This window comes from Schistocerca serialis, chromosome 5 (assembly GCF_023864345.2).
Source record: "Schistocerca serialis cubense isolate TAMUIC-IGC-003099 chromosome 5, iqSchSeri2.2, whole genome shotgun sequence".
Taxonomy (NCBI): Eukaryota; Metazoa; Arthropoda; class Insecta; order Orthoptera; family Acrididae; genus Schistocerca; species Schistocerca serialis.
In genome coordinates, this window is record NC_064642.1 from 715,024,560 (window position 1) to 715,046,901 (window position 22,342).

Sequence of the window (22,342 nt, forward strand, 5' to 3'; positions counted from 1 at the left end):
CAGACGTTAAGTCCGGTTAAAAATGGAGTGACGCGGACCTTGATCAAGCATCACTTCCTTTTAACTGTACGGTATGTGTTATATAGCATTTAGGAACTTTCGGGTAATTGAACATGTATCAATAATTACGGATTTCTGTAGTTGTATATATATGTTTGGATGTAGCTGTATTGCATTGATGTACTGGTGGATATTGTGTGGTATGACTCCTGTAGTTGATAGTATAATTGGTATGATGTCAACTTTATCCTGATGCCACATGTCTTTGACTTCCTCAGCCAGTTGGACGTATTTTTCAATTTTTTCTCCTGTTTTCTTTTGTATATTTGTTGTATTGGGTATGGATATTTCGATTAGTTGTGTTAATTTCTTCTTTTTATTGGTGAGTATGATGTCAGGTTTGTTATGTGGCGTTGTTTTATCTGTTATAATGGTTCGGTTCCAGTATAATTTGTATTCATCATTCTCCAGTACATTTTGTGGTGTATACTTGTATGTAGGAACGTGTTGTTTTAAAAGTTTATGTTATAAGGCAAGCTGTTGATGTATTATTTTTGCGACATTGTCATGTCTTCTGGGGTATTCTGTATTTGCTAGTATTGTACATCCGCTTGTGATGTGATCTACTGTTTCTATTTGTTGTTTACAAAGTCTGCATTTATCCGTTGTGGTATTGGGATCTTTAATAATATGCTTGCTGTAATACCTGGTGTTTATTGTTTGATCCTGTATTGCAATCATGAATCCTTCTGTCTCACTGTATATGTTGCCTTTTCTTAGCCATGTGTTGGATGCGTCTTGATCGATGTGTAGCTGTGTTAGATGATACGGGTGCTTGCCATGAAGTGTTTTCTTTTTCCAATTTACTTTCTTCGTATCTGTTGATGTTATGTGATCTAAAGGGTTGTAGAAGTGCTTATGAAATTGCAGTGGTGTAGCCGATGTATTTATATGAGTGATTGCCTTGTGTATTTTGCTAGTTTCTGCTCGTTCTAGAAAGAATTTTCTTAAATTGTCTACCTGTCCATAATGTAGGTTTTTTATGTTGATAAATCCTCTTCCTCCTTCCTTTCTGCTTAATGTGAATCTTTCTGTTGCTGAATGTATGTGATGTATTCTATATTTGTGGCATTGTGATCGTGTAAGTGTATTGAGTGCTTCTAGGTCTGTGTCACTCCATTTCACTACTCCAAATGAGTAGGTCAATATTGGTATGGCATAAGTATTTATAGCTTTTGTCTTGTTTCTTGCTGTCAATTCTGTTTTCAGTATTTTTGTTAGTCTTTGTCTATATTTTTCTTTTAGTTCTTCTTTAATATTTGTATTATCTATTCCTATTTTTTGTCTGTATCCTAGATATTTATAGGCATCCATTTTTTCCATCACTTCTATGCAGTCGCTGTGGTTATCCAATATGTAATCTTCTTGTTTAGTGTGTTTTCCCTTGACTATGCTATTTTTCTTTCATTTGTCTGTTCCAAAAGCCATACTTATATCATTGCTGAATCCTTCTGTTATCTTTAGTAATTGGTTGAGTTGTTGATTTGTTGCTGCCAGTAGTTTTAGATCATCCATGTATAGCAAATGTGTGATTTTGTGTGGGTATGTTCCAGTAATATTGTATCCATAATTTGTATTATTTAGCATGTTGGATAGTGGGTTCACAGCAAGGCAGAACCAGAAAGGACTTAATGAGTCTCCTTGGTATATTCCACGCTTAATCTGTATTGGCTGTGGTGTGATATTATTTGAATTTGTTTGGATATTAAGTGTGGTTTTCCAATTTTTCATTACTATGTTTAGGAACTGTATCAATTTAGGATCTACTTTGTATATTTCCAATATTTGTAGTAACCATGAGTGGGGTACACTATCAAAAGCTTTTTGGTGATCAATGTATGCATAGTGTAGCGACCTTTGTTTGGTTTTAGCTTGATATGTCACCTCTGCATCTATTATCAGTTGCTCTTTACATCCTCGTGCTCCTTTGCAACAGCCTTTTTGTTCTTCATTTATAATTTTGTTCTGTGTTGTATGTGTCATTAATTTCTGTTTAATGACTGAAGTTAATATTTTGTATATTGTTGGTAGGCATGTTATGGGGCGATATTTAGCTGGGTTCGCTGTGTCTGCTTGATCTTTAGGTTTCAGATATGTTATTCCGTGTGTAAGTGTATCAGGGAATGTGTATGGGTCTGCAATGTAACTGTTAAATAATTTAGTTAGATGTGAATGTGTTGAGGTGAACTTCTTTAACCAGAAATTTGCTATTTTATCATTTCCAGGGGCTTTCCAATTGTGAGTAGAATTAATTCCTTGGGTGACTTCATGTTGCAAAATTATCACTTCAGGCATTTGTGGTATCATCTTGTATGTGTCTGTTTCTGCTTGTATCCACCGTGCATGCCTGTTATGTTGTACCGGGTTTGACCATATGTTGCTCCAGAAGTGTTCCATGTCTGTTATGTTTGGTGGATTGTTTATTTTAATGTGTGTGTTATCTATTGTCTGGTAAAATTTCTTTTGGTTTGTGTTGAATGTTTGGTTTTGTTTCCTTCTATTTTCACTTTTTTTGTATCTTCTGAGTCGTTTGGCTAATGCTTGTAATTTCTGCTTCTTTTCGTCTAATTGCTCTGTCGCTTCTTGTTGTGAGATTTTACCTAACCTTTTTCGTTTTTTTTTTTCCGAGATTTCATTTCTTATAAATTGTGTTAGCTGTCCGATGTCTTTTCTCAGTTTTTCTATTTTGATCTGTAGCCTGTGTTGCCATGCTGGTTTTGTGGGTTTCTTCTGTGTGTTGGTTGGTTCTGATCTCTGCCTAGTGTGTATATTTAGTGTACTGAGTGCTCCTATATAAACCAGTAGTTGTAACTCTTCCATAGTTGTGTTTTCATTTATTTTGTTGTGTATGATTGTGTTGATAGTTTTTATTGTTGTTTCGACTTGTGGGTTATTTGGTGGTCTATGCAAGAATGGTCTAATGTCTGTATTTGTGTCTTTGTATTCTATATATGTTAGCTGAAATTTTTCTTCTATATCTAACATCTGTGTCACTTCGTGTTCTATTTGTGCTTGTTCTGGTGGCTGTCTTAAGATTTCGTTTTCCTCTGATTGTTTAATTGGTGCGTGTTGTTCTTTGTTTGTTTGCTCTGGGATGTTTGAGTACATTACTGTATTTTCTTCTTCTTCTGATTGCACATTATTTTGTTCCAGTATTTGTTGTACTTGTTGTTTGATGTTTTCTAATTCTGACTGGGTTATAATGTTATTTTTTATTATTACACAGATCTGATCAGCTAGTCGTTGTTCTGTTAAAAATTTTAATTCTGGGTATCTGGTAATAAATGTTGTGTATACTTGTGATCTGTATCCAGTTGTGTTGGTTCCTAGGTTTGTTGCTTGGTAATAACAGAACATGAGGTGTCGATTAACTTCATCTGACCATCTCATCCTCTGTCTTTGTTTTCCTTCTAGGGTAGTTATTATTATTATTATTATTATTATTATTATTATTATTATTATTATTATTATTATTATTATTATTATTTTGCTACATTTGTGATCTACATTTGTGAGATACATTTTATATGTTGTGTACAGTAATTGTGGAAGTTGATGATGATGATTATCATCATCATAATAATCATCTGTCTGACTTCTGCTACTGGATAAAAACTTCTGACAGAAGTTTTGTTGTACACTGTTGCGTCACATTAATGGGACAAAGAAAGCAGGTGTGGATGCGAAAATTACCGAACTATCAGTTTAATAATTCACGGCTACAAATTACAAACATGAATTCCTTACAGACGAATTGAAAAACTGGTAGAAGCCGACCTTGGGGAAGATCAGTTTGGATTCCGTAGAATTGTTGGAACACGCGAGGCAATACTGACCTTACGACTTATCTTAGAAAATACATTAGGGAAAGGCAAACATACGTTTCTAGCATTTGTGGACTTATAGAAGGCTTTTGACAATGTTGACTGGAATACTCTCTTTCAAATTCTAAACGTGGCAGGGGTAAAATACAGGGATCGAAAGGCTATTTACAATTTGTACAGAAACCAGATGGCAGTTATAAGAGTCGAGGGGCATGAAAGGGAAGCAGTGGCTGGGAAGGGAGTGAGACAGGGTTGTAGCCTCTCCCCTATGTTATTGTATCTGTATAATGAGCAAGCAGTAAAGGAAACAAAAGAAAAATTCGGAATAGGTATTAAAATCCATGGATTGTGGTTTGCCAATGACATTGTAATACTGTCAGAGACAGCAAAGGACATGGAAGAGCAGCTGAACAGAATGGACAGTGTCTTGAAAGGAGGATATAAGATTAACATGAACAAAAGCAAAACGAGGATAATGGAATGTAGTTGAATTAAATCGGGTGATGCTGCAGGAATTATATTAGGAAATGAGACGCTTAAAGTAGTAAATGAGTTTTGCTATTTGAGCAGCAAAATAACTGATGATGGATGAAGTAGAGAGGATATAAAATGTAGACTGGCAATGGCAAGGAAAGCGTTTCTGAAGAAGAGAAATTTGTTAACATCGAGTACAGATTTAAGTGTCAGGAAGTCGTTTCTGAAAGTATTTGTATGGAGTGTAGCCATGTATGGAAGTGAAACGTGGACAATAAACAGTTTAGACAAGAAGATAATAGAAGCTTTTGAAATGTGGTGCTGCAGAAGAACGCTGAAGATTAGATGGGTAGATCACTTAACTAATGAGGAGGTATTGAATAGAACTGGAGAGAAGAGAAATTTGTGGCACAACTTGACTAGAAGAAGGGATCGGTTGGTAGGACATATTCTGAGGCATCAAGGGATCACCAGTTTAGTATTGGAGGGCAGCGTGGAGGATAAAAATCGTAGAGGGAGGCCAAGAGATGAATACACTAAACAGATTCAGGATGATGTAGGTTGCAGTAGGTACTGGGAGATGAAGAAGCTTGCACAGGATAGAGTAGCATGGAGAGCTGCATCAAACCAGCCTCAGGACTGAAGACCACAACAACAACAACAACAACAACAACAACAAGGCGACTGCTTATCAAAAGCCCGGACAAACACCTTTTTGCAACATGGACAGATGTGAGGCAAGCAGGAAGAGAGTCAGTGAGGTTGTGGAAGTTACCAACAGGGACATGGAGCTATGCTGACTCCAGTCCCGTGGCCAGCTGCAGTAGGTTTCTCAGCTGAAGATCCATAGCATGTAGCCTAATCAAGGTGGTCCCATAGATTCTTGTTTGGGTTTCAATTTAAGGAGTTTCATGGCCAGGGGATTACAGTAAACTTGTCCTGGTGCTCTTCAAACCACCCATGTATACCGAGAGGTGTTTCACATGTTGCATTGTCCTGCTGGTAGATGCCATCGTGCCAAGGAAAAACAAACCGTATGCACGGGTGGACCTGGTCCCCAGGGATAGATGTATACTTGTGTTGATCCATTGTGCCTTCCAGAATTACGTGATCACCCAGGGAATGCCACAAAAACGTATCCCAGACTATAACATTCCTCCCTCCAGCATGGACTACCCCGACGATTGTTGCAGGGTGTTTGCTGTTAGAATTTTCATACCACTGTAGCATAAATTGTGGGTCATCTGTAAAGTCCATGTGTTGCCAATGAGTGGGTGTCCAGTTGCAGTACTGGCATGCAAATTCTGGCCTTTTGTCACCACAGTCAGCATGTGTGCATAAACCACGCACATGCTGTGGAGACCCATAGACAGCGACGTTCACTGAATGGTGAAACACTGTTGGTAGCCCATTTGTTCATCTGGGCACAGTCAGTTGCACATCTGTTCACCAGTACACTTCTCTGCAACTGTCCATCTAGTTACTGACCTCAACTGCCCTAAGTAACAAAAGTCATCAGTTGGTCCCATAACTTCATTGTTAACTAGTAAAATGTGTTGTCTATTTCCAGATTTCTTCTAATAAGTTATTTCATTCATTGGTGAAATTTATCTGCATTGGAGGCAAATAATACAGTTTTGTTAAGAGAATGAAAGTGGTTAAGATATTTATCGCTTCTTCATTTTCACGGGCTAAGGGTCTGTAAACTTAATCCAGGGCCTTAAAGAATGATGATCTGGAGGATGGTGATATGGGACCTCCTTACCCAACTCCTCTTTCAGGTCTACCAAGTGAGGTGGTGCAGTTGTTAGGACACTGGATTTCCATTCAGTAGGGCAGTGGTTCACATTCTCATCTGGCCATTTATAGTTAAGTTTTCCACGGTTTCCCTAAATTGCTTAAAGCAAGTGCTGGGATGATCTCTTTAAAAGGGCATAGCTGATTTCCTTTTCCATCCTGTCTTCCCCCCAAGCTTGTGCTTTCTCTCTAAGTGTCTCACAGTTGATGGGAAATTGAACACAAATCTCCTTCCCTCTCTTCCTTCCTTCCCGGATTTTCCATTATTGCAATAATGTCTATTAGAGTTGCAGCATTCCAGTATACATTCTTCAGATATAGTAATTATATACTTTAACAATTTATTAAGATTTCTCTTTTCGTTTTTAAAAAATGAGAAATTGTGTAGCAATGGCGTTTATGTTCTTTTGGTAAGTACAAAATTTGTAAAACAAGTTTAACAAAGATTTTTTTGTATTTAGTGTTGTATGTTTTTTAATTCTAAATTTTTTCTGTGCGTTTCTGAGATTTCCAACCTTTCATATTTTTGAGTACTTGTTCTAGTTTCATTATCTCTATTAATCATTGAAGAGTACCTATCAAAAATTTTCAAATATGGCTGATCCATTAGTTATAAATGGTAAATGAAACAAAGACAAATGACTGAAAATAAAAGGTCATTTAACAGTAATGATCGAATATGAGAGGTCACAAAATAGAAACCCACAAAGTAACATTAATGTTACAAAACAAGAATACAGCGATCTAGCTAGAAAAAGAGGCACAGAGATCAAGTAACACAGTGAAAGTTTCAAGTTCCTCATTGAGATACGATTTTATATATGGGTTACTACTTTGGTAATCATTGTTGCCACAACCGCATCATAGTCACTGACACCAGTTTTGATGTGGACATCCTCATTTTATTTATTTATTTATTTTTGTGTTCCACAGATCCTTGATGCAAGCATATTGCTAGGATGTAGAACGTGTCAGATTATTTCAGAAATAACCATATCTAAATGGTCATGAGACTTACAAACTAAATCATATATAAACAGATACATGAGGTTCAAGTATTTAAACAACACAATTTGTAATAGTAGTAATGATTACACAAACTAATTATAAGTCTTACATTCTAATATATATAAAAAGCATTCTGTCATGAATTTATATGCCAGTGCCACATAGACAGTTCTTGTAGGAATGGTTAAAATTAAACATATTGTACTAATTGTTACACAGTGTCAAAAAACTCCTGAAAAGAACAGAAAGAACTATTCAAAAGATAAGGTTTCGGTTGTTTTTCTGAATTTGCTCATATCCCCAATGACTGATTTAACAAGAAATGGAAGCTTATTGTTTACTTTTATGCTTGAATAATGTACTCCATTCTTAACCATGCTGAGATTTTTTATATCCTTGTGAAGATCATGTTTACCTCAGGTATCATGGTATTCATTGCTTGTTTTGTAAATTGTATGATCATTCTTCACAAAGCAAATTAGTGAAAAAATGTACTGAGATGGCATGGTGAGGATCCTTGACATGGTGAGGATCCCAAACTGTTTGAATAAGTTTCTGCAAGAGCATTTGGGGTGCACTCTAGCCATAATTCTGATGATTTTCTGTGCAATAAAGACTTTGTTTGCCTGTGACTGGTTACCCCAAAATATGATGCAATATGTCATAAGTGAACGGAAATAGCCTAGCTATGCAGCTTTAATTGTTTCCAAGTCACAAACAGATGAAATTGAGTGAATGGCAAATGCTGCTGAATTTAGTCTTTGAAATAGGTTGTTGATGTGAATTTACCAGTTTAGAGTGTTGTTTGTGCAATCCCAGGAATTTGGAAGACTCATCTCTCAATATTTCTTTATCACCACATTTTATTTCAATATTTTCCCGTCTTTGATTAGATTTTTGAAACTGAATGAATTGAGTCTTGTTATCATCGAGTGACTGACCATTTAAAGTGAACCAATCGGGAGTTTCTTGGAATACAGTGGTCGCAGCGTTGTCTAGACTGCAGTTGGGTGTTCTGTCAGACATAATAGTTGTGTCATCAGCAAAGATGGTGAAGTGTGCTTTTTGTATTTTAAGGCATAACATATCATTGATAAAGATGAGTAAAAGTTAGGGACCAAGCACCGAGCCCTGTGGCGATCCACATTTTACTGTACCACAGTCACAGCAGGCAGGTGCCATTGCAGAATTGTTCAGTACTACCTTTTGCTTCTGTCGTCTAGTTATGACTCTAGTCACATCTTTATTACACCATTTAATCAATAGTGCTCCACCTTTGTAAATAGAATTTTGTGATCTATACAGTCGAATGCTTTAGACAGATCATAGAAGATACCAACTGGTGACATTTTATTGTTTATGGATTCAAGGAGTTGGTTGACAGATGAGAAAACGGCATTCTCAGTTGAAGTGCCCTTTTGGAATCTAAACTGATTTTTATTAAGATGATCAATGATTCTCTTGAACATTAGTTTCTCTAGGATTTTAGAGAGACTTGTTAACAGTGAAATTGGCTGTAGTTGAAAACTTCAGCTTATCACATTTTTCAAGCAGTGGTTTCGCAGTTTCATATTTGACTCTATTAGGGACAGTAACTTGATTTGTGGACTCATTAAATATGTGACAGAGGTCAGCTCTATTTGTTGCCATTAGATTCAATCTGTTTCCATCATGAGTGGGATTCCTAGCTATCTGCTGTCGTAGTTTCCAGAGAAGGCATTTAGTAATGTTTAATAGGCTGTCTCATCGTGCCCATCGCTAACAAAACTGTAATTTTCCCAATTAATTGGTGGATGATTAAAATCTCCACTGATGATTACAGAATGAGTTGGCAACTTACATACAAGTGAACTGGGGTTTTCTCTAAAGTTTTCAGTCACATCAGGAAATGAATCTGGTGGGCAACAGAAGTATCAAATATCATTTTATGCCCACCCCTGATATTAAGTCTTGACCACACAATTTCACATGCAGCTTCAGTTTCTATTTCTGTGGATTTGAGTTTCTAGTCTACTGCAACAAATACACAACCTCCCATTTGTGCATCCTTTCAGTATACACTTAAAATTTCCACAAAAAATGTCACTATCAATTTCAGGTTTCAGCCAGTATTACGTGAGCTTCCCTGCTTTTCAGGAGTGCTTCAAAATTTGGCACTTTGTTGCAAATGTTTTGGCAGTTAATTATTAGGACTTTAATACTCTCACTTGAGGTGGGCATTTCCATAGGTCTTACACTGATACTTCTGGGTTTCCTACAGCTATTGTTATTAGGGTTGAATGGGGAGTCAGTTAATTAAAAAAAAAAAAAAAAAAAAAAAAAAACCTTATGTGCACCCCACATGTGGTCAGCTACCTGAGTAGCACCCTCTGATGTGTAGTGCACACGTGACCCATTTAGGGGGACGTTTCAGTTCTCAAGCCTATATTGCAAGTGCAGGAACTCGCAGACTAGTGTGCCACAGAACCTTTGAAGTCCTTCCACCCGATACAAAACCAATGTGCCACGATGAGTTCTGGGGACACTGCTGCAAATTGTGAGCTTTGTAGAAACTCCATGCACAACACTGGTCCTCTCAACCTTCTCTGCCAATCGCCGGAATGATCGAAGTATCACTTTGGAGCCCAGGCGACAGGCATCATTTGTTCCAATATGTCCCACAGTCTGCAGTTGGTTGCACCTTGTTCCCCCAGTGGCTGCTGGAAAAGCCTCTTCAACTGCTGGTGCCAGTGCCATAGGGACTCTTAACTTGTGCAAGTTCCACCAGCGCCATGGGCGGCACTGAGGATGAAGATAATGACTTCTCTTGCAGTGCTGAGGATGGAGATAACAACTTTGCTTCATCCAATTGCTGACTGAGTGCAATTCGCCAATGACCGGACGACGACGGACAGAAGCCTACTTAGAAGACAGAAGAGCAGCTCTCGCCCACTTGGTTACAGATCATCCTCCAGGGCTGACTTAGGCAGGAAACATTGTTTAGTGATCTCTTAGAAGTGAACAGACAGTTGTCGTAAATTACATTTGCTGTGTACTGTGAAGTTTACCTACGATTATTTGCACTTACCTATTTAGGGGCTTTTTTAGTGTTATGTTACATGCAGTGTTGCAGACTTCATTATTCAACAAGTCACAAAGATAAGTTAACTCTTTTGTGTGACTGTTACTAATTTGTTGGAATTTTGTAGAACCTTCATTTTCCTATCCTGTTACCTGACCCTGGGGCATAGTTGTGTAATAGTGGCAGGGGGAAATTGTCTTATCGTTGTATTGCACCAAAAGCCACTTCACGAACTCACAAACTTGGCCTACCATAACAACAGTGGCAACTTGGCCTCCACAGCAGTAGCAACAAGAGTTTACAAAAGATTTAAACTTTGATTTCAAACCTAAAGATGTTGAAAACATGAAATCCAAATTTATTTCACGTGCGGAATTATTTACAATTGAGACAGTGAGAGATTAAATAACATGCTTACTGACAGCCTTGAAAGTCAATTGTTTCTTAACAAGGATTTGTTGGTTGTTGTAACTGATAAAATGATGGTGAGTTCTCAACCGTAATGGAAGTTCCAAATGGCGATGAGTTTCTAGGTAGACCATTGGGCCTATCTCAGCTCTTGTTGTAGCTGTTGTATCAGCATATCGATGTAAGGAACTTCGGTACATCAAACCTTATAATCTCAGTATTCAATATATACAAATGTATAGAACAATGCGATATTGATGTATATAGATACATCAATATGTTGCAGTATAATGAACAAATTTCTACATATCAACATCTCAAAATTTGGTGTATCGACTATTGTGACCTTCAATTTCAGTACGTCAAATTGAGAGATATCACAAACAACAATACATCGAATATTGAAACTATTTGTTGTCTTGAGTTTAGATACACCGACATAATGTGTTTTAGTATATCGATCTCTCGAATTTCAGCGTATCAATTGATTGAAGTTAAGTCTCTCGAGATGTAGAAGTTCCCAGTAACAGCAACTAAAAGCTCTGTTCATTGGTGACTCCACATTTGATCTATCAAAAGTATATTTTCTGTTCATCAATATCTCAAATTCAGGCGACCAAACCTACCGAATATTGACAAATTTATTTTCGAGTTGTCTGTGTCTCGAGTCCTGTGTAGTGATTTCTCTTTAGGATGGTTTCTTTTCAACATTTATATACTGATACCTCGAATTCTGGCATATATGTGTCCTAAATTCCTATGCATTGTAATTAGATATACCGATGCACTTAATTTCAAAATGCAGATACATGGACAGGAGATATTGGTATACTGTATCTTGTATAGTTAAATTATGAAATCGATCTGTCTGATTTTGGGATTTCAAGTTTTGAAATATAATCTGTATGTTGAATTTCTATACAGCAAATTTTTGTGTATCGGTTTCTCGAATTTGGTTATTGTGATATCTCGATTTTCGATGTATCAATACCTCATAATTCCATGTGATGAAAGAAAATTTTAACAGGGATTATCTGAGCATTTTGAAGTTGAAGATCTAGTAGGAGAACCAAGTCCTGTCTATGTATGTGTGTGAGGGTTGGAACTTACATAGTGGTAACTATTTATTCACAACTGATACAAAAGAGTTACATGTTTGCACCTGTTACTGTCCTTCAAAGTAGTCACTAGCATTGTGTAGAACCTGTTGCCAGCGATGTGGAAGGCATAGTATACCGTTAGCAGAGCCTGTTCTGTTGATGGTGCGAATGGAACGGTCTACTGCCTGTCGAATCTCTGGAACAGTTCTGAAGCGAATGCCACGAAGTTGTTCCTTCATCTGCGGAATCAAATCAAAGTCACAATGACTTAAGTCGTAGTACTGTTTGTTTTTGGAGCGTCACCTGTGACCAGCTTTGCGAAAGAAGCAGCAACACTTTCTGCACAATCCACCCTTCATTTTGCACAACAATGCACGGGCGCATACAGCATGAGCTGTGGCTGCTCTGTTTGGTCAATGGGACTGGGAAGTACTGTAGCATCCACCATACACCCCAGACTTAAGTCCTTGTGACTTTGATTTGATTCTAAAGATGAAGGAACCACTTCATGGCATTTGCTTCAGAATTGTTCCAGAGATTTGACAGGCAGTAAATTGCTCCATTCGCACCATCAACAGAATAGGCTCTGCTAACAGTATACTACGCCTTCCACATCGCTGGCAACGGGTTCTACACAATGCTGGTGACTACTTTGAAGGACAGTAACAGGTGCAGACATGTACCGGTAACACTTTTGTATCAGTTGTGAATAAATAATTAGCACAATTTAAGTTCCAACCCTCGTATAACTAGGAAATGGGAGGAAGATAGTTTAAAACTTGACCAGAAAGGTTATATTGCAGATATGCTGAAATGCTTTGATACGTTTGCCTGTACTGCTGTTCGAACACCGATGGAAGGTAGGGTAAAGGTTTGGAATGAGCAGGACAACACAGTTAAAGTGTCATGTCAAGAACTTGTGGGATGTCTGCCATATATCAGTACTAATACTAGACCTGACGTATCTTAGAGAGAGAGAGAGAGAGAGAGAGAGAGAGAGAGAGAGAGAGAGAGAGAGACTTTCTGAGATTTGTTTTTTTCTGCAACAGTTCCCTGTTGTTAAATTTATATAAATTTATGTATTGCATATATTTAAAAAAATGTGTGAATACAAATGGAACATTGTTTCAAAATCTCAAAGCAATTTGTCAAAAACTTTCAGAGAACTGTGATCAGGAATGTCTGTGTGTTCTGTTCACGTACAAATGTACGTATTAGTTTCTCAAATCTCCAAAAGTTCCTCATGGACTGCTTTGAAATTCTGACACAACATTGCATTTGAATACTAAAGTGTAAAGTGTGTGTTTTTTACACACCTACTGGAACATCATCTGGTATATATGCAATTTACATGTAATAAAAAGGGGAAATTTTATAGAAATGCAAATGCTGGGTTTGTTCAAAATCCATAATCACCAATAGAACTTGACTGATTGCTTTGCAGTTTTGATACAATATTCAATTCTAACACAGGCATATTTTTAGGTCCTAATTCATTAATATATGTGTATTTGTAATACATATAATATATAAATATATGTAAATAATATACAAAGGGAAAACATTCTTACCAAAATATCTCAAAAATGTATCTTTCCAATTTACTTCAGATTTTTACACGCTAGTGTAATAAATGTTTGAAGTAGTGGTGGAGGGAACTGACACCAAAGAATCCTGCTGGGCTGTCCATAAATCCATAAGAGTACAGAGAGGTGGGAGGAGAGATCTCTTCTGAACAGCATGTTGCAAGACATCCCAGATTGCTCAGTAATGTTCATGTCTGGGGAGTTTGGTGGCCAGCAGAAGTTTTTAAACCCAGAAGAGTATTCCTGGAGTAGCTCTGTTGCAAGTCTGGACGTGTGGGGTGTCGCATTGTCCTGCTGGAATTGCCCACATCTGTCGGAATACACAATGGATATGGATGGATGCAGGTGATCAGACTGGATGCTTACATATGTATCACCTGTCAGTCGTATGTAGACGTATCAGGGTCCCATATCACTCCAACTACACACACCTGACACCATTACAGAGTGTCCACCAGCTTCAACAATCCCCTGCTGACATGCAGCGTCAGTGGATTCGTGAGGTTGTCTCCATACTCATACATGTTCAATCGCTCTGTAAAATTCAAAATGTGACTCATCCGACCAGGCAACTTGTTTCTAGCCATCAACAGTCCAATGTCAGTGTTGCCAGGCACAGGCGAGACGTAAAGCTTTGTGTCATGCAGTCATCCACGGTACATAAGTGGGCCTTCGGCTACAAAAGCCCATATTGATGATATTTTCGTTGAATGGTTAGCGCGCTGACACTTGTTGATGACTCAGCATTGAAATCTGCAGCAATTTGCAGAAGGGTTGCACTTCTGTCACATTGAATGGTTCTCTTCAGTCATTGTTGGTCCTGTTCTGCCAGAATCTTTTTCCGGCCACAGCAATATCGGAGATTAGATGTTTTACCGGATTCCTGATATTGACGGTACACGTGTGAAATAGTTGTATAGGATAATCCCCACTTCGTCACTGCCTCGGAGATGCTGTGTCCCATGGAAGTTGTATTTATTGGTTGTTGGTTTATGATTAGAATACTGCTACAGAATCTGAATTTATGAGCGATAGATGGACACAGACAGGGAGAGAAGGAGGTTAGGGCATATATATCCAGTTCCCATACATATTAGAAACGAGTGATTTATCATTTCTTTCTTTTTCATTTAAAAAGACCGAGCCACAGCAAAGTGTGGTTGGGTAATAGCTAGTTGTAAATTATTGTGTTCTGCTCAATTTATTCCAGAGACATCTCATCTGCAAGCCAATGGTTGCAACAAGCTAATCTGAGGCTAGTCCTTCATTTCATACTTCATTGTATAATATGCCTGTATTTTGTTATAGTTATCAGTGGACTCAAAGGAAATCTGTAATACTAATTTTTATGTAGTGTCTCGTTAATAACTTCCTGTCCCCGAGAGCTTCTGCACTAACAAATAAAGCTGCTGTTGATATAGAAGCATTCACACACCTAACTCAGATGCCTACTTCTGACCCCACAGTACGTTTAATAGATGTACAAATATTTTGTATTGGTAAATAACTGTTTTAATAGAGCGAAACATTCAACTGTTTTGTTTGATAATACAGAATGAATGTTGCACTATATGAATCAAATTACAAATCCAAACAGATTATTTTACATAGGCTGCCAGATATTATACTGTATTGCACCATATGCTAGCTCTATTCATTTCCAGAATTTGGAAATATTGACACAACCAATTTGACACTAATGATTTAGAAAAACTTAAAGTTTTAATTACGATATGTGTGTTGTATCATCCCTATTTTACAGGCAGTGGAGAATGGGTGCACCCATCTGCTCAGCTGTTCAGGAGGAAATGCTGGCCTGGCTACAGCAGAAGCTGCCCGACTGCTCTCAGTACCCTGCACCGTTGTGGTTCCACAAACAACCACCCAGAGAATGATTTCGAGAATCCAGGAGAAAGGTGCCACAGTCATTGTGAGTAATATAGACAGTATTTCTTTCTGTGCTCCAGTAATCCTAATTGATTTCCCTCAAATTTCAATCAGGTACTTTATAGTAACAGTTCTACAGTAGTTGCAAAACTTTCAGTCATGCTTCCTATAATTTGTGGATGAAATACAGTAATAAATTCCCTCCTTATCTTTCAAGGCTCCATATTTCATTTGGCTTATGCCGTAAGTGCCCCTAGGTACAGGGTGGAGGAGGAGGAGATTAGTGTTTAACGTCCCGTCGACAACGAGGTCATTAGAGACGGAGCGCAAGCTCGGGTGAGGGAAGGATGAGGAAGGAAATCGGCCGTGCCCTTTCAAAGGAACCATCCCGGCATTTGCCTGAAGCGATTTAGGGAAATCACGGAAAACCTAAATCAGGATGGCCGGAGACGGGATTGAACCGTCGTCCTCCCGAATGCGAGTCCAGTGTGCTAACCACTGCGCCACCTCGCTCGGTAGGTACAGGGTGGTGGAGGATGTATGTTGTGATGTAAATCATACTTGGCAAGAAGGTGGGGGGGAGGGGGGGGGGCGACGCCTGTAAGTAGTTAGCATTGTGGTTTTGGTGTCAAGCCAATATTTTAAAACATTGGTTCCATTGTCACTGTCCAATCTCTGATTATAACCCGATGCTCGAAATGAATCATTTTACATATCTCGATTTATTCTCATTCCTCTACAGTCAAGACTCCAGTAAATGTTGCAAATGTAATTTTCTCCAAGTCCCTGCATTGAAATTAGCATTGTGCTGCAGCTTCGTATGTCTCATTGCTTGCCACAGTGCACCCTACCCTGTGAATCAAGTTTCCAACCATACAAAATGATGACAGACCAACAGATGTTTATAGGTGATTTCATACAATATATTCATTTTGTGAAGTGCACAACTTTACATTTCTGAACGTTTAAAATTTGCCCAATTTGAAATCTTGTCGAGCCTAGACCGGATATTTGTGTAGCTTTTTTGAGATAGCACTTCATTATATTTAACTTCATCAGCTGCAATAAGTCTGAGTCTATTATCAAAACTAACTGCCAGATGTACAAGGTGAAGCTAATAAAAGTGGTCACAAGAACAGAGCTCTAGGGTACAAAAAAAAAAAAAAAAAAAAACAGCAGAGGAAAGGAAATACACTACTAATCTGACTATAGCAGGTGTCGAAAGTGGCCAGCATTCATCTCTTGGCACTTTTGGGCCCTGGTCAGCAAGTTGCTGAAGGCGGATCAAAACTGGACTGCTGGAACTGCTACAGTCTCATCCAGAAATGTTCTGCTCCAGTTCTTGAAGACTATGAGAGCTTGAGGGCTCCCTACACAAAGTAATCGCACTCTGACAGGTCAGGTGACCCAGGTGGCCATCTAAGGCTGTGACCAGACTGGCCACTGCTAACAATTCTGTCAGGTGTGAAGATTGTGTAAAGGTCCTCCAAGGTTCAGCTGGTTCTATGGGCAGTTGCTCCATCCTGTTGGAAGTAACTGTAGGTCATTTTCTCCTCCATTAATGTAGCCAGCTGTCCAGGCCACCTTTATTTGCCCCAGGCTGCACAACATAAACTTGACGGGCCCCCAACACCCTTCTCTGAGATATGCTTGAAGTTATTTCTACATCTGTGGATGACTCTTGATACAAGATAACATATTGCTTTCTCCCTACCAATAAACGCTCAATCCAGTCCCAAACAAAGTCACGGGGGGCCCAAGTCTATCAAAAATTTGGATCCGCCATGGAGCCAAGTTGGCAAATACCAGGCTGCTACTGTAGTATAAATTCTGTGGATTGTAATAAATAAAAGAACATTACCACAGCACCAGCATAACCATTTTTTTTGACTTCCATTTTATGAGTTATATAGCCCCCAGCTGCCAACAGTTTTATTTCATTTTTAATTTTGATTGCACTATATTTTCTTTTGATATTGTGCACTAAAGCACATTGTGATGGAGTCAAAAAAGTGCTTTCTGTGAAGGTTGTTGGAAATCCTATTAGAAAATTTCCCCAACAGATTTGAACATCAGCAGCTGTAAAATGTCGTACTAATTTGGTAAGTTCACCAACAACATTCGGGAGTAGGGCATTTCTGATTCCATCAGAAGGTGATTTACATGAAAAATGAGTATACTTTCTATTTTGCATTGAAGAGTAAACATAAAACAAAGTATTTGTATTTGTAAAAACTTGTCCTAGAAGAATCATGAAAATGAAGAAATGAAAGGAAATGAAAGAAGTATGTTGATGCTCTGTAGTGTAGAGGTAACGTTCTTTTTTCGTCTGTAAATACCAACTTGCATTGGAGGTATCATATTAATTGATGTGACAAAATTTCTTGGTCATAGAGGATTGGCATTCAGAGATTCAGCTCTGAAAATTACAGATCCAAATAATGGAAATTTCCTCTGAATATTTGAACTCTTGTACTTACTGTGTTGCAACATATTAGCAAAGTTAGAGCCCAAAAAGAATCTGGAAAGAATTTACTACGTGTACATTATCTGTCATGTGATACTCAGAATGAATTTATTTCTAGTTGTCCCCATTGTGTCAGTGGTGCCATCTTGGAACAAAGAGAAAACAAGAAGTATTATTCAGTTACTGTTGCTGCAGTTTCTGATTCAAATCATACTGAGCAAACAACAGTCATCTTGCATTATATTTACTTCAATAAGGAAACTGATAAATATGAAATAAATGAATGTTTTTTGGAATACATAGATTGTAATCAGGAAATGAGAATAGCTATTGCACATTTAATTCAATCAACACTTGTGAAACACTCAGTTCCTATTAGTGAATGCCGTGGACAAGGTTATGATAGCAGAAATAACATATGAGAGTCGTGTAAAGGAGCTCAAACACATTTTCTTCAGTGAAATGCTCTTGTAAAATGTTTCTCCATGTGCTTTTTGTAGGCTTATGTGGAATACAAGCAGGTGAGCATTGCCATGAAGCAGGTACTTTATTCGAACAGATTCAACTTTTTTTACAACCAGTTCAGTAGCGGTCTAGAACTCTAGGAAATTCTGAAACAGTGTGTTGGAAGATCTTTATATTTCATGTGTGATACCCATTGGAATGCTTAAGTTGACACTGCAATACCAATTGCAGCTCACTTGAATTAGCTTGCCATTGCTGTTAAAACTGCCAGTAAGTTAAATTTGTCAGCAGAAACATTTTCTGTGGTATGCAGTGTTTAGGATTATGAGATATCATTTAGGTGTTTAATCATGGCATCTAAGGGGGGGGGGGGGGGTCAAAAAGTTTCTAGCCTAACAAATAATAATGACAGAAATTTCATAATACCAATTTACTTTTCAATACAATACCCGTGTACACTAATTCACTTGCGGGCACACTCGGATAATTTCTGCAAACCATTCAAATGAAAGGTCTTTGATTTTGAGCCCAACCAAGCATTCACATCATCAGTCACTGCATCATCGTTGTCAAATCATCATCTTTTGAGGTCTTTTTGTAGGTTTGGGAAAAGAGAAAAGTCTTATGGAGCCAAATCTGGAGAATATGGCGGACAACATAACAATTTGTTCCCGCAGTCAGGCAGAGTTTCCAGTGTTGCGAGGGCTTTGTGCGCCAGTGCATTGTCCTAATGCAAAAGAACTCCACGCCCCAATTTTCTGCGCCGTTTTTTCTTTATCTCTTCTCTCAAATGGCACAGGGGGATTCAGTTGTAGGATGCATTGATAGTTACATCCTTTTGCAAGTAATCCACCAAAATTACACCTTCTGCATCCTAGAAGACCAATGCCACCACCTTACTGGCTGATCTTTGCACCTGGTGTTTTTTTGGGGTAGGGGATGAAAGATGTTTCCATTGGTTTGACTATTTTTTTTGTCACAGGATCAAAGTAGTAAACCCATGTTTCGTCCATTGTTATGTACGTTTCAAGAAAACCATTTTCATCCACTTCAAATTGGCAGATGATTCCGTCACAACACTGCACACGCTCCCATCTCTGATCTGCATTCAAGTCTTTTGGGACCCACCTACATGAAACTTTCTGCATTCCCAAAATATCCACAACAATGTCATGAGCACGCCCATGGCAGATTCCAAATGTGGTTTCAATGTGCTGCAACATTATTTGACTATCCTGCAAAATTGTGTTGTGAATTGCAGTTAATGTTTCATTAGTGGCAACAATGGCAGGCCTTTCGCCTCTTGGTGCATCTTCCACACACGCTCTTCCACGTTTGAAGTCGGACACCCAGTTTTTCACTGTTGCATAAGATGGTTCACTGTCCTTAAGTGTATTCCCCGTGTCCTCCGCAGTTTCCTTGGGTGTCATTCCTTTCAAATGAAGATATTCGATCACAGCATGGTTCTTGATTCTCTCAATATTTGCCATTTTGCTTACACTACAGTATACAACACATTCTAGTGGCAAAACTAATGAAGCTGGAGCTGCAAAATTTTTACTTGCATAACCACAAAGGGTCACCATAAAAGTAAGTGGTATTGTTTGTGTAAGACATGACGGTAACTATCTCAGGCTAGAAACTTTTCAACCACCCCTTGTATTTAGCAACAGTTGTTGGCATCAGTTGACTAGAGAAGCAAATTACTAAAACTCAAAATACTACCTCGATGTTGAGGTAAGACACTCTGATGATGATGATTGGTTTGTGGAGCACTCAACTGCACAGCCATCAGCACCTGTACAAAGTCCGAATTTTTCGCAGTCCAACTTTTTGCACAGTCCAATCTAGTCACTGTTACGGATGATGATGATGATGATGATGATGATGATGATGATGATTATGATGACGACACAGGCATGCAGTCCTTGGGCAGAGAAAATCCCCAAGCCAACTGGGAATCGAACCTGGGAGCCCATGATCCAGAGGCAACAACGCTAGCCTCTAGACCATGTTTTGCAGACAAAAGACACTCAGAGCTTATTAAATGTCTTAAAATATCTTTACGAAAATTGAGACGCTATTCCACCTGATCCAAAGTTGTTAGTACAGTTAATATCAATCCTGAATTTCAGAGAGTGTGCACTAAGAAGAGGAAATCATTTCATGATGAAATGAGGAACAGATTTATTCAAAGTAAATATACACACATCAAAAAAAGTTTTGCATCACCCCAGTTCCCAGAACTCCTGAAGATAGATATTGACTGTGGTTATTGCACCACAGGCACAGTCCCTTTGATTGTTCAGAGACGTCACTAAACCTGCCCAAGGATGTAAACAATCACGCGTGAGCAGCACCTGTTAGACGGAGGGGGTCCAACAGCCAATCAGTTCCATTCATTCCACCAGGAAGGAGGTACAAGGCTCATGTTGTCTGTAGTTCAGCCATGTATAGACAATGAGTACCGTGCTTTGATGGCATCTGCATTGTTACTCTGTGCCAGGAAGGGCTCTCAACAAGGGAACTGCCCAGGCATCTCGGAGTGAACCAAAGTGATGTTATTCAGACATGGAGGAGATATAGAGAGACAGGAACTGGCGATGACATGCCTTGCTCAGGCCGCCTAAGGGCTACTACTGCAGTGGATGACCGCTACCTACGGATTAAGGCTCGGAGGAACTCTGACAGCAATACCACCATGTTGAATAATGCTTTTTGTGCAGCCACAGGACATTGTGTTACGACTCAAACTGTGTGTAATAGGCTGCATGATGCGCAACTTCACTCTCGACATCCATGGCAGGGTCTGTCTTTGCAACCATGACACTATGGCATGGTACATATGGGCCCAACAAAATGCTGAAAGGACTGCTCAGGATTGGCATCACATTCTCTTCACCGATGAGTGTCGCATATGCCTTCAACCAGAAAATCATCGGAGACATGTTTGGAGGCAGCCCAGTCAGGCTGAACACCGTAGACAGTGCAGCAAGGTGGAGGTTCCCTGCTGTTTTGGAGTGACATTATGTGGGCCGACGTATACCGCTGGTGGTCATGGAAGGAGCTGTAACTGCTCTACGATACATGAATGCCATCCTCTGACTGTTAGTGCAACCAAATCGGCAGCATATTGCTGAGGCATTCGTCTTCATGGATGACAATTTGCATCCCCATCGTGCACATCTTGTGAATTACTTCCTTCAGGATAACGAAATCGCTCAACTAGAGTGGCCAGCATGTTCTCCAGACATGACCCCTATCGAACATGCCTGGGGTAGACTGAAAAGGGCTGCTTATGGACGACATGACCCACCAAACACTCTAAGGGATCTACGCCAAATTGCGGTTCAGGAGGGGGAAAATCTGGAGCAACAGTGCCTACATGAACTTGTGGATAGTATGCCATGACAAATACAGGCATGCATCAATGGAAGAGGTCATGCTACTGGGTATTAGAGGTACCGGTGTGTACAGAAATTTGGACCACCACCTCTGAAGGCCCCGCTGTACGGTGGTACAACATGCAATGTTGAGGAATAAAAAGGCGACAATGATTTTTATTTTGATCTCTATTCCAATTTCCGGTACAGATTCCGGAACGCTCGGAATGGAAGTGATGCAAAACTTTTTTTGATGTGTGTATATTATTGACAATCTGGTGCCTAACTTGAAAACTCAATATGAAACAGTGAAGATTTTAGATAAAACATTTCCTAAAAGAAAAGCTTGCAAAGCACCATTGATAGTGTTATAAGCAAGTAGAATATAATATGTACCTGTTGCATAAATAATGGCGATTTACACGAGAGTGCACTGGCGTCTATTTACAGAAATACGTGGGCGTACCAGGGAATGAGTGGGAGCAGAACACTCCATATTGCAGCATTACTGACACAAGGCATTTTGCCATTTTACAAATCAGTATAACATTTATCCTTTTGTTTTAAAGTGGAGTGAAAGTAAATTAAAATTTTCGTCACTAATTTTCAAACTAATTTATTACTATTCGTTCAGTCTCGTACTGCATGAAAGCATCACAGTGCTAATATTCTTTTTCAGTATACAGGGTGATTATAATTAAAGTTAAATATTGAAACCACTGTAGAAATAACACCACTGGTCAGAATGACGTCAAATTGCAACGGAATATAATCGGAGAAGGGGGAAAACATATGGCAGAAGAAGAAAAATAGTGTGAAAAT

General features: G+C 38.8%; 1 protein-coding gene across 3 annotated transcripts in view; it reads left to right on the forward strand.

Annotated features, from left to right (window-relative positions):
* LOC126481002 (L-serine dehydratase/L-threonine deaminase-like) overlaps nucleotides 1-22,342 on the forward strand; it is an 86,795-nt gene that overhangs the window by 14,118 nt on the left and 50,335 nt on the right. For all 3 annotated transcript variants that reach the window (XM_050104451.1, XM_050104453.1, XM_050104452.1), the window contains exon 3: nucleotides 15,081-15,248. In XM_050104451.1, coding sequence (XP_049960408.1) covers nucleotides 15,081-15,248 — 168 coding nt within the window. The remainder of the gene's footprint in view (nucleotides 1-15,080; nucleotides 15,249-22,342) is intronic.